At 35.4% G+C, this 13,133-nt stretch overlaps 1 protein-coding gene across 3 annotated transcripts in view; it reads right to left on the minus strand.

The window, feature by feature from the left end:
- Positions 1–13,133, minus strand: part of Cftr (CF transmembrane conductance regulator) — a 146,153-nt gene that overhangs the window by 67,743 nt on the left and 65,277 nt on the right. For all 3 annotated transcript variants that reach the window (XM_021164958.2, XM_085840806.1, XM_085840805.1), the window contains one exon: positions 450–544. In XM_021164958.2, coding sequence (XP_021020617.2) covers positions 450–544 — 95 coding nt within the window. The remainder of the gene's footprint in view (positions 1–449; positions 545–13,133) is intronic.

Below are 13,133 nucleotides of genomic sequence, written 5' to 3' on the forward strand. Positions count from 1 at the left end.
GTGGTATCATTTACTTTCCTATTTTTGTTATACTATCATAGATTATGTTCTAAAAATTAAAAATTGAAAATGTGTATTATCTAAACTTAGAAGAATAAATAGAAATTCAAATCAGAGGCATCTGGGGACAGGGAAAAAAGGGGGGATTAATAGAAACTTGTAATTTCCTTTTCTTCTTTTCTTTAGAATTCTATAGTTTTCTCTTCATAACAATCCATGCACGTAATAAGTTTGGACAAATATAAATAAGAGTATGCATTTTGAAATGTATACATTTTGAAAAAAAACACCATCTTTACCAAATTTGAATATTATAATGTCTATAGTTCTTAAAGAAAAAGCATCAATTTCAGAGACAGAACAGGAAGCAGAAGAGAAATGTGTATGTATAACTAAATACCCATAGTATTTACAGCAAGTGCTCACAAGATCAACAGTTAAATATTTACCTTGCTAAAGAAATCCTTGCACGCTGACCTCCACTCAGTGTGACTCCACCTTCTCCAAGAACTGTGTTGTCTTGTTCTGCAAACTTGGTGATGTCCTATTATCCAAAGCATAACACCAGAAATAAAATTTAGTATGCACAATCCGAAATTGAAAAGAACATTTTTCTTTATTTGGGGAATGTTTTCTTTATTTGGGGAATGTTTATATTCAAAGACTACCCATAAACCCATCATATAAACTCAAGTGCTATTCAAATGTGAAAATATACTTTCAACTTAAAATCACTGTTTTAAAAATTGTCAAAAGACTGAATAAGCCTGTTAATAAGAAAAGCTAAAACAAAATTCTCTACACCCACAGCAATATGTATGTATCTTCAGTGGCTAACAACCGGACATGTCAGTTTATTTCCACATTCTTTCATTCATCTTCCCAAACAAGAACACAAACATCCTCACCACTTCCATTATTTTTCTGTCCTTGCCCACTTACTATTCCTCTCCTGACACCTTCCTGTCACCTATGCCATTCCTCGCCCAATAATGATCTTTTCTGTAGTAACAACTATGAAAGCACAGTAAAAGAAGACCTAGGTTTGTAAGAAATAGTCCAGGACTCCAGACAGTGTAAATCTAATTTAGAAGATAAGCTCTAATCCTGTAGAATTAAGTAACAATCTAAGTTCTTAATAAACAATTGTACAACGTATTATACAACAGTACACAATTAATTGGCATGTTAATTATTTAGACAATAGGGGTAAAGCACACACCACACAGAAAATGTTCGAGGCCTTCCATGAGGGGCTTCACTTGAGTAGTTAAAAATGTGATCAAGTTAGGAACCAATTTCCTTTAATATTCTCTCCTCCCAGCCCCCTCTTGTCTTTTCTATCACCTCCTTAGCTTGCCATGCTATTCACTTTTAACAAGGAACCCCTTCTAACAGCATTCCTGACAGAGTGACCAAAGACTTGTGGTAAATCAGTGACTTCCCACATACACCATTGCAGACATGGGGTCTTTGTTAGTTTTTTGTTTGTTTGTTTGTTTGTTTTTTACTGTGATAACAGAGGACCAAAAGCAACTTGGGGAAGAAAGGGTTTATTTCACCTTGCAACTTTTATGTCCATCACTGAGGGCAGCCAGTGCAGGAACTCAGGCAGGAATCTGGAGGCAGGGAGTGAAACAGGCCATGGAGGAGTGCTGCTTACTGATTTGCTCCATGTGGCTCCTCAGCCTGCTTTCTTAGAGCACCCAGGACCACTGGCCTAGAGGTGGCACCAACCATCGTGAACTGGGACCTCTCACAATCCTTAACCAAGAAAATTTCCCATAGGCTTCTCCACAGGCCAATCTGGTGAGGCATTTTCTCAATTGAACTTCTCTGTTCCAAAATTATCCTAGCTCATGTCAATAAAACTCTACCTGTGGCATAAAAACCTAGCTAGCACAGATTGTTGGTGATTTTATTTCACAAGAGTAAATACAATTTTATATTTATTTCCTCTGTTACCTTATTGCTTTTTACAAAAGAAAGGAAAAAAAGAAAAGAAAAAAGAAGGGGATTCAGGTTCACTACCATCACATTTCTAAAACATTGCCTCCTGCTTTGAAGATGATTATGTAACGACAGATGTGAAATTTCCACTAGAACAAAAAGTGTTTTTAATCCCCATACTCTCGGCTGAGTGACATACTATAAGATGAGGCACTCAAAAAAATAAATGTTTCAGGACTTACAACACTGTGAGAACGGAATACTACAAGAGAGCAGATCCATGCAGGCTGCTTCCCTGTGGTTCATTTGAAGTCATTGGTTCCTCTTTGTAGTCCAGACTACATTAAAATGGTGAGGCGTGCAATTCTTCCCTGGCAATTGCTCCCCACTTCCTCCCTACAAAGCCTACTATTAATATCACTGAATACATATATGCTTTTGTGATCTGTAGCTCGAAGATATATTCTCATGAGTAGGATGATTTTATCAAATGCGTATGTTCTACTTTCAAAAGTTACCCCCAGATTGCTTTACAAAGCAACTAAAGAGTTAAATTACAATTTACTAAATTATACTAGTATGATTACAATAATTTTTGCTAATTTTCTCTTTTAATTTACATTTTTCTTAATCACAAAGATTTAAAATATTTGCTGTGTTGCATTTTCTTCTTTGAAGTGTCTAATATTTTTATGTAGTTTTTGCAATTTTCTAGGCTGCATATGAAAAACTCCATTCGTTTCTCTTGTTTTCACTGTGCATATCACTTATCATGTGCAAAAAACAATTTGTGAAATAAATTTATCTATTCCCCACCAGCTAGCTATATATGTTACCTTGAATACTATTTTCAAAATAAAATGTTCAACACCTTCTATTTGTCTGCCCTATCTTTCATTTGTTACAAGGCAACAATAATCATCAAGTGAATGGTTTACTGATGCCTGTGTCATCTGTCCTGGTTCCTAGTCCTGGGTTCACTTATTTTTCTATATTAATACTTTCTGGACTTTTGGGTCCTGGATTTTAAATGAGATTATATATCATTTAATATCTTATAAAATATAATCCTTCCTCATAAAAGAGTTGGCTTTCTTAGTTTTTGACATAGTAGCCATGTCAACTATTGAAATAATAGATCATTAGAAGAGGAGGTAACATAGTCTCAAGTGTTGACTTGAGCAAATTTAATGCAGTAATTCTTCCTCACTAACATTTCAAATATAAGAAGTACAAATACCATGATATCAAGTCTACAGATGATGAAGCCAAAATTCCACCAAAATAATTTGTCAATAAATTAAGTACTTCTAAGATTTTATATTAAGTTTAGTTTAAGATAACCTCATTAGAATTTATTTGCAACTTTTAAATACCTTGCATTTACTTAGAATTCTAGATTGCAACACTAAATTAAAATGTTTTTTTAATCTTGATTCAGATGTTGAATTCAATACTTCAATAAGATTTATAATTTTCTTCATATTCTGTAAATGTCCCATGAGAGCTATAACAATCACTAAATACTTTAAGGTTTGCCATTATTGCGAACTGAGTAGTTGTTTCCCATTTATATCTTTAGATGACTTTTCTGTAAGGAAGATCTAGTTATCTTAAATGTTTGTCTACAATTTGACCACAGGGCTAACATGCGAAGTCAATTTCTTTTTCAATAGAAACAGCAGTGGACTAAATTTCTTCAAAGTAGAGTAGATTTGTTCAAAGAAATCTAGAAATCTGTATTCTGACAACTTTGATCAGGATGAAGAAGAGTGATATTAAAAGTTTCTATAATTAAGATATATCATAAAATTTTAACAGAACTTTAGATATCATCATTAGTGGAACCTAAAAATATTGGGCTACTTTGTTATGATAGATATAGATCCAGAGATATTTTATGATCATTTCAAAAGATCTATTAGGATAATAAAGAAACTGAAGCTTCAGGCAATTTGCCTTTCACATTACTTTCCTAAATAGAAAATCTCACTGTTGAGCGTGCCTTCCATCTAGTTAAACAACTCTTGGCTAATGCTAAAATATGAGTATTTATATATTTATGCATATGCATGTAACAATAATAAAAAGGACACCAATTTGAAAGAGAGAGGGGAAATGGAGGGGTTTGGAGAGAAGGAAGGGGAGAGGTAAGAGAAGCAATTATATTTTAATTAAAAATGTAAAATGTCAACATAAAACTGTATACCATATAATTCTAATAACCCATATTCTTGATAAATGAAAATGTAAAACTATTATAACAGAATGTCTTTATTTTGTGCTCTAATGAACATCTTTAAGAGGAGTCAGAAATGTCAAAACATAAAATGGCATTTAGATAAAATTGACTATATAAAAATTATAACAAAAACTATCACTACAGAAGATGATACTGTAATATATGCAGCTATCAGTCAAAATTCTCCGACCAGATTCCAACATGATATCAAATGTCCAAGAGTTTAATTGGGGGAGATACTGTGGAAAAGGAAACACACGGGATAGATGGGCAGTCTGAAGAGCCCACTGCAACTCTGATCCTAAAGTAGGATTGATGGTTGGTATGGGAGAATATTATACCAATTTAGTCCAAGGGAGAATTTGGCAAAGCAGCTTGGTGATTTTTATGTCAAAAATTAGCTAATAGTTCTTATGTTTTCAAAATAGAAATCTATTTTAGTAATCTTGCCGGAAACATTCATGAATGTAGAGGTAATCTCAAGGCAAATCAGTTAAGGACTTCAAAACACAACTGGACTCTTCATTCAATTGTTTCCTATAGCAGTGATCTATATAATACATATTTTATCCATCATAATATCTTACAAAAGGTGTTCAAGGGTAAAGGTGAGGAAATCAAGATGGTTAATAAACATGAAAATATATTTATAATCTCTTACATATTCATCTAAGTAGAATAGAGACAAAATAATAGAAATTTTGATTTAGGAGTCAGAATGACCAAAAAGATTAAAGTCACTGATAGGAAGGTTTTTTTATTGGATATTTTTCTTTATTTACATTCCAAATGTTATCCCCTTCCCCCCCACGTACACCCCCTATAGCATCCCCCCTTCTATGATAGTATCCCTCCACCCACCCACCCACTCCCACCTCTCCCCACCTTGAGTTCCCCTACACTGAGGCATCTATGGAGCCTTCACAGGACCAAGGACCTCTCCTCCCAGCAAACACTCATTAATGGCTGTCAAGGTTGAAGGACTGACACTGCAGACCTCCATATGAGCCCTCTGCCACATGTACACACTCACTCCTCCCTAAATTAGTGAATAAACATGTAAATAGATATTGTTATATCTTAAAAAGATAATGGGAACTGAATAAGTTAGAGAATAATGTGTGCAAATTATATACTATGTGAATTTTAAAGCTGAACTGTGTATATGGGTGTAACTTGTTTTAAATGGATTGGAAAAATACATATTTCATTATTCTATTTGATGAATCTTAGAGTTTTGTGGCACAGTTTTGGTGATGTTATACAGGGTTTTAACACTGAACAAAATAAGGACAGTGAGACATAAATGTTCTCTTCTATAACATATTATTTCTATGAATTGACTTTCAATGGTATGAAAGTAGATCTGCCTACTGAGCCAAGGTTTGAACTGTTGTTTATGGACTGAATCCACTCGTGAAGAGAAATATGGGTAACTTTCACTCCATAAGTGAAGATTTCACGCTGTTCAGAGTGAAATGAGGGACAGACAGCGGGGATCTACTGAGATTACGCTCATTACAGCCTAATTCATCAGCACTGCCAATATCCTCTTATTAATCTGAGCACTTGGTTTGATTACTCAGTTTATGCCTCATCCATCTGCAAATTTATGAGTACTTAACATTCTGTTTGATTTAAAACAAAGCACTCTGTTTTGCATGCATCATTAAACATTGACCTTTCCTGACTACTAAGGATACTCAAATCTGGTAATATATTTATCTTAAGGGTGTTGGTTTCAGACTTCATAGATTTTCCCCACCTGTAAAAATCACAATTTAAAAACTGTTATACCACTTCTGCCTATCATGAGGATTTGTTTTTTAATCTTTTATTTTTATGTCTGAGATTGTAACATAATTACATTTATCCATTCCCTTTCCTCCCTCCAAACCCTCCTCATCTGTCCCTTCCATTTTTTTTCTGGTTTTTGTTAATAGCTATTGCATATATATATATATATATATATATATATATATATATATATATATTCTTTGAAATATATATATTTCAAAAAGTATATATATATATTCTTTTTGAAAACCCCACACATTTATACAATGCACTTTGATCATATAAATCCCAGTTACCTCCCTCTAACACCCCCTTCTACCCCTCACCCCATTCTTACTCAAACCTTGTCTTTTATTTTTATCAATAATCCCCTTAGTTCAACTAGTGTTGCCCAGCATGAGCGTGGGTACATGGCCATCCATTAGGGTGTGTTGTGTGCTCTTTAGAGTGCTGCAGGAGCACACGTGGGTTTTAGAGGAAGCCTGGCCACAGCTACAGCTGCTGCTTTTCTTTGTTAATTCTGGAAATTTGGGGGGGGGGCAGGGTGAGGGGCATTTATTCATAAAACTCCTTGAAGAAAAGCATCTATTGGAATAAGGGTCCTAGACAAAGGTATTAGATAATATTTGACAATAAAATTAGCTATAAAATATTCTATAAAATTAGCTGTTGGATTTTGGTTTAGTTTTTTTTTTTTTTTAAATTGGTGCTATGGATGAAATAGAGGCCCTTGCACATGCTTATTAAGTGCCCAGAAGAATTTTGTTTAATAAAATAAAACTGTCTTATCCTGAAGTATAAACTTATGTAATCAAAGACTATTCTTATAGAAGGAGAACATTAGTAACTTTGCTTTCAAATTATTCTCTACTCCCAATTTTAATTTCTTTACTTTAATTTTTTGATATTTTATTTATTTTTTTCAGTGTAGTTTATCTACAAATAACATCAAATATCTACCAAACTAAGGTGAGGCTCTCAAGCTAATTCACAGAAACTTTATTTGTTTAAAATCGCTGCACCTGTGGTGACTCAAAGGCATCTGGAAGGAACCTGGGTGTCTGCACTTAACCCTGAACAGCGGTGCTTGCCAGGGCCTGAAATCCTCATCTGACACTTGTTCTCTCAGGAGGTTGACTTCCTTTATTACAGCCTAGTCAGAAAGGCAAATGTCAACTTCAAAGCAGTCTGTGCACACAACACAATGTGTGTGTTTGAGGTTGTAAAACACTTGAAAATGCTGAGATAAGCACACTGGAGAGGGTCAAAGTAATATTATAATAAGTGTGCAATAAAGATTAACTTACTTTATCATTAAGGACTAGAGAACATACTTATTGTGGTATGTTCCATTTATTCACATTTACCACTGACTTCTCTTAGAAATTTAGAATTTATCATCTTGGTATCCTTCAACTATATCAAACAAACCAGAAGTTATTAAGGAAACTTGTTAATATGAACCTCATTTGCTCTGACCTGATCACACAATAGAGCCATAATGATCTAGGCTGTTATACTAAGAAAGAAAGGGGAAAGATATAGAAGAGGAGGTGCTCTTTAGAAGGGTGGGGTGTTACATTTAATAGTCTTGTGTAATTGAGCAATATTTGCTGAGTTTATTTGAGCTTCCTGTAGCTTTGAAGATAGGAAAATACAATAAACTTTTATATGGCTGGCTTATCATTTTTAGAACAACCTTGACAATACAGACGCTTGTGGGAAGAAGAGGGTGGGCACAGTGAGAAGCCAGGGTTAAGGGAACATTAACTTCAGGGAAATGCTGCTCAATAAAGCATATCTCTAACGGTAAATCACTGGATAGCTAATGCCATTGTTAATAAGGTTTAAAAATCACAAAACACTGCTTTGTTTTGTGCATACAGAAGATAGCCAATGGAAGAGAAAGGTAGGAAAAACAGGTAGGAAGAAGTCAGGATGGGAAAATGGACAGCCAAGAAAGCACTGGAAAAAGAGAAAAATTTAGTGATCGTTTCTACATAGCTTATTGTACATTTGAGTGTGGCAAGCAGATACCTAGTAGTCTCTGACAGAGATCCACAGATGTAAGCCTCATAACAGAATGCAGACACTAAGGAGCTCATTTAAATTGGGTTATGTCTAATAAATAAGATAGGTTGTTGACATAAGTCAAACTTTATTACAAAATAGCTGCATGAAGAAACATTTTCAAAAGACTAAGCTCTGCTAAAAAAGATGGGGGTGTAAAAGTTTTCATCAATTTAAAGATAAAAAGATTTACCGTCACCAGTGAATAGTAACCAAGTTTATAGCAGAAAAAAAAACACTTAACATCATCTTTATTATAACAAAGAAAAATATAAGTATTGATGTTATAGTAGTTGCCATCAACACTAAAGGCTTTGGGCTGGAAAGATGGCGCAGTGGGATAAAGCACCTGTTTCACAGGCCCGGCAATTTGAGTTTGGATCCCCAGAATCCACATTAAAATTAGACGCCTTGAGTGTGTGTAATCCTATTATGCCTGTACTGGAAGATGAAAAGTAGAGCAGGAGAACTGCCTGAGGTCCAGTAGCTCACAAGCCAACTAGCCTAGTGTATATAGCAACAAAAGGAACAACTCTGCCTCAAACATGGTATAGACAGTAAAGCTCAGTACCCAATTTGCCATCTGACCTCTACACATTTACCATGATATGCACATATCCACATACAGGAGAATATATATATATATATATATATATATATATATCATAACACAAACTAAACTGTTTTCTAACTAGTTTTCATGTGTGTGTATGTGTGTGAATATAAATATAGCTATTGCTATTGTGTACTTCCTTGTGTGTATAGATCTGGGTTTATATTCAGAATGGATAGCTCAAGCATTCTTAAGAGAGGAACTGTAGAGTGCAGTGATTTTATGTGTGCAGGGAAAGAGTGTCCAGGAATAGAAAAGTTCTGGGATTCCTGAACTCCCCTACAGCTCTCTAGATGATATGGGAACTGGATTTCACTGGCTTTTGCTAAATGAAACCAACCAACCAACCAACCAACCAGCCAAACAGCCAAAAATCCTTTCAAACGCTATTCAGTGTCTGTAATTCCATTATGCCTCATTTAGACTCATTTAGTCATAGACTTCTGGATAGCACAAACTCAGATGCAAGGAAACTCTCTAAATAACTCCTATGTCATTGGCAGTATGGATATTTAAGTGGTACAATTCCTTATTTTCTCCTCTAACTATACCTATCCCTAATGCTAGGACAAATCTAATGCCTGGGGAAAAGAATACCATACTTCAGTAGAACATCTTGTGTTATCTAGACTATGTTTCCCAAATTATTTTCTGGTTCCTACTATGAAGTCTCTTATAACTCATATTCTTAGAAGAGCTTCAAGCCCCACTACCTTTGAAGTTCCCATTTAATCTCTTGTCTCTCAAGAGCTGCCTTCCTGTGTTCTGTCTGTGAAAGTCTATCTCCTTTGAGTAAAATGTAAGCTGAGAACAAAGATCCTTGTCTAAGTGTGTCCTTTGTTCTAAAGCAATGACGCCACAAAGAAACATAGTAAAAACTTTCCAATGAATATGAAATTCTTTAATTTCCCACTACACTCACCTTATATTTTCATATGTAATATCTTATTTTCATTCTCTTAATTCTCCAAATGAAGGGGCCCTTCACGTATTGGAGCTCAGACTAACAGCCTACTCTATGGATTGGCCTTGTTGTGCTGTAAGTCATCTCTGCTCTTCTGCACTGAGCCTTCGGGAGCTCCCCTCCATGGAGCCTCCTACTGCCACTCAGTTGTGCTTACTGTCTTAATTATCAATTAGCTCGAGTACTACATGTTCAGTTGTTTTAGATATTTTAAACCAATATTCTACTTATATACCTTACCTACTTTTTGCCCTTCTTAGTTTCTATACATTTTGATAGAATGTATACATCACAATTCTACATCCCTTCCAGATTTCCATAATGAAGCACAATGCTTTTATTGTATCAACTTGCTCAGCAAATAGCACCCTCATAGAGAAGTATTCATAAGACAGAATGTCTCAGACAAGATGAATAGGTTCTAGAGATCTACCCTGTAGCATGGTGACTATAGTCACTATTACATCTTATATTTTATGCTCAGTGAATAGTTTTTAAATTTTGTTTGTTTGTTTGTTTGTTTTAACACTCTCACTGTGTAGCCCCAGCTTGCCTGGAACTCACTACACAGACAAGGCGGGCCCTGACTTGGAGAATCCTTCTGTCTCTGTCTCTCAGATAGGTAACTGAAATTATCTATCTGCCAGCAGCTTTGCTAGTCATTTAATTGAGAGCATGATAACTATACATTATAACTGAAAACATCTTTGAAAAAGGTAATTGTGTGGCATTACCTCCTACTTTAAAGCCTTTGCTGAGTCTCCTAGAATGGGTTCTGAGACTGTGACTACCTTTCCGTTCCGCAGTTCGCCCCTCTTCACACAGCCTTTCTTTCCAGATGCCCATGCTTACTCCACTAAATGCACAAGGCTCCCCACGCTGCCGGGTACAATATCTTCTCTTGGTTCTGCACCCTTGTACATTCCGTTCCCTTCCTAAAATGCTCTTCTGCTTCTTCATTCAGCTCTCACTTAGATGTCACCTCCTTGGGGGGAACTTCCATCATCTTTTAGGAGCACATTGTTAACTTCCTAATGTAAAAAAGAACCCTAAGAAACATACGATACATTAATCTATGCTAATCTTTAATTGTTCTTTTCTATGAGAAAAAAAAAAAACCTCTTTGAGAGCAAGCATTGTGCCTTTCTTACCAGTGTAGTTCCCAGAGTTTAGTATAATCATTAGTTTGATGCATATATTCATAAATATTTACTGAGTGAATATATGCCATCCTGCTATAAATTTTTGTAACAAAAATCTCACTGTAGACAAGTTACTAGTTATACCTGCAGGCAACATGTACATGCTTAGTGCACCATTGTGCTTATAGTGGGAGCTCAGTGAAAGTTGCTGAGATTAACCTTCTTCTTCTTCTTCTTCTTCTTCTTCTTCTTCTTCTTCTTCTTCTTCTTCTTCTTCTTCTTCTTCTTCTTCTTCTTCTCTCCTTCTTCTTCTCTCCTTCTTCTTCTCTCCTTCTTCTTCTTCTCTCCTTCTTTTTCTTCTCTCTCCCTCTCTCTTCTCTCTCTCCCTCTCACACACACACTTTCTCTCTCTTTCCTTTCCTTTTCCTTTTCCTTTTCCTTCCTTCCTTTCCTTCTTTCTTTCCTTCTTCCTTCCTTCCTTCCTCTCTCTCTCTCCTCTCTCTCTTTCTCTCTCTCTTCCTCTCTCTCTTTCTCCTCTCTCTCTTCCTCTCTCTCTTCCTCTCTCTTTCTTCTTTCTTTCTTTCTTCCTCTCTCTCTTCCTCTCTCTTTCTTTCTTTCTTTCTTTCTCTTTCTTTCTTCTTTCTTTCTCTTTCTTTCTTTCTTTCTTTCTTTCTTTCTTTCTTTCTTTCTTCCTTTCTTTCTTTCTTTTTGTAGACAGGCTCCATCTGTGTTGTAGCCCTGGCTGTCCTGGAACTCGCTCTGTAAACCAGGCTGACCTCAAACTCAGAGACATATCTGCCTCTATCTCCCGCATGCTGGAATTAAGGCATGTGCCATCATACCCAGCTGATATCAATTTCTTTTTAATTCATCAATCTAAACCAAAAATAAGGAATATAAATAAAAGCACTTATCCTATCATTATGGAGTTACTTCTAATAGCTGTCAATGCTAGAACATTCCACCTATCCAGAGAAGACTTCTCATTCAATTTAGCAAACACTAGGATTCCTTCTCTGGGTAAGCTTCTATGAACATCTATAGAGTTACAAGTCTGGTAAAATGTCAAATTTTCCACGAATGTGAAGTTTAGCTAGGGTTTTCAGAGTGCCATTCTGCATCTAAAATTATATTTTATTTTTTCTTGGTTTAAATAATATTATTCACCATCTAAATATGGAGAACTCTGAATCTAGATTTCCTATACCTTGAAAAAGGTAGAAACTGGAAACACATAATAAGGATTTTCATAAAATTATTTTTATCTTTGTAAGTTTCCCTATTGTTAAATCTTTTGTTTTAAATATGAAGGCCAGGCTTACATGCCATAGTTTCACAGTCTACTCATGAGGTAGTCTGTTCAGACAGTTATAATTATGTTCATAAGCTACTGCTCTGTTGACTTCAAATCTCACTAGGAGTGGCTATCCTGGTGCTATTTTGGTTTTTGTGACTTAAGAACTCTTATGTGTTAACCTGATAATTAGCACCGGAACTTCATGCGCTTAGGGCCTAAGGCCTAGTCTGCACTTTGAAATCAGCGTATTTCTCTCTCCTGCAAACTCTTGCTGAAGCTATCACTAAATAAATCAGAAGTGACAACTCCATGGGCCAGTTCATGCTAGTGCTTAGCATAGATACTCTTTCCCTAAATATTAGCTAGTACATATTTTTTAAGTTCCAAGGCTCAAATGCAGTGAAATAGCAGTTCAGACTATAAAATACTATGGCATTCCCATTTAGTTCTGGTTCAGTAGCTCTATAAGTATTCTTGGCTTCATGTTATAGTAAATAATATCTAGTGTTTCCTAACCACATATAATCAGAAAATTATAGGTAGTCCATGGTACGGTATAGTCAATGTGATTCATTCTGGTTGAAAGGGACATAGTTCAATGTGTTTCAAATATCTTCTTTAGATATACATTATGTCTGAGCTAGTACAATGCTGAGTCCTATGGCACTTATCTTCTCATTACTTCTAACTGTAAAGCTGTGAATTATACATCTTGGTAAATTGACTATTCAAAGGTTAAGTCTCACCTTCTCATAGGTTTGTCATGCAGAACATGGAGAGCCAGAGGTCAAATTCAAATTCAGTTAGTCATGTGGAATCTCTATGGTGGAATTTATTTTTCGGAACACCCTCATTTCTCAGCTTATTTCCCTCCCAACTTTTTAATAACTTCTTGCCAATTTCTCTCCCAAGATGGTTCTTCTTCTTTTTTTTAATCTTTTACTGAATTCTTGACAATTTTCTTCTCAGTATTTTCTCTAGCAAGTTAAATACAAAAACCACTAAGCAGCTATGGAAGAGAAAGACATGCACAATTCCTCCTTCTTCAGCTCATATAG

This window comes from Mus caroli, unplaced genomic scaffold (genome assembly GCF_978045245.1).
Source record: "Mus caroli unplaced genomic scaffold, Mus_caroli_1 scaffold_7, whole genome shotgun sequence".
Taxonomy (NCBI): Eukaryota; Metazoa; Chordata; class Mammalia; order Rodentia; family Muridae; genus Mus; species Mus caroli.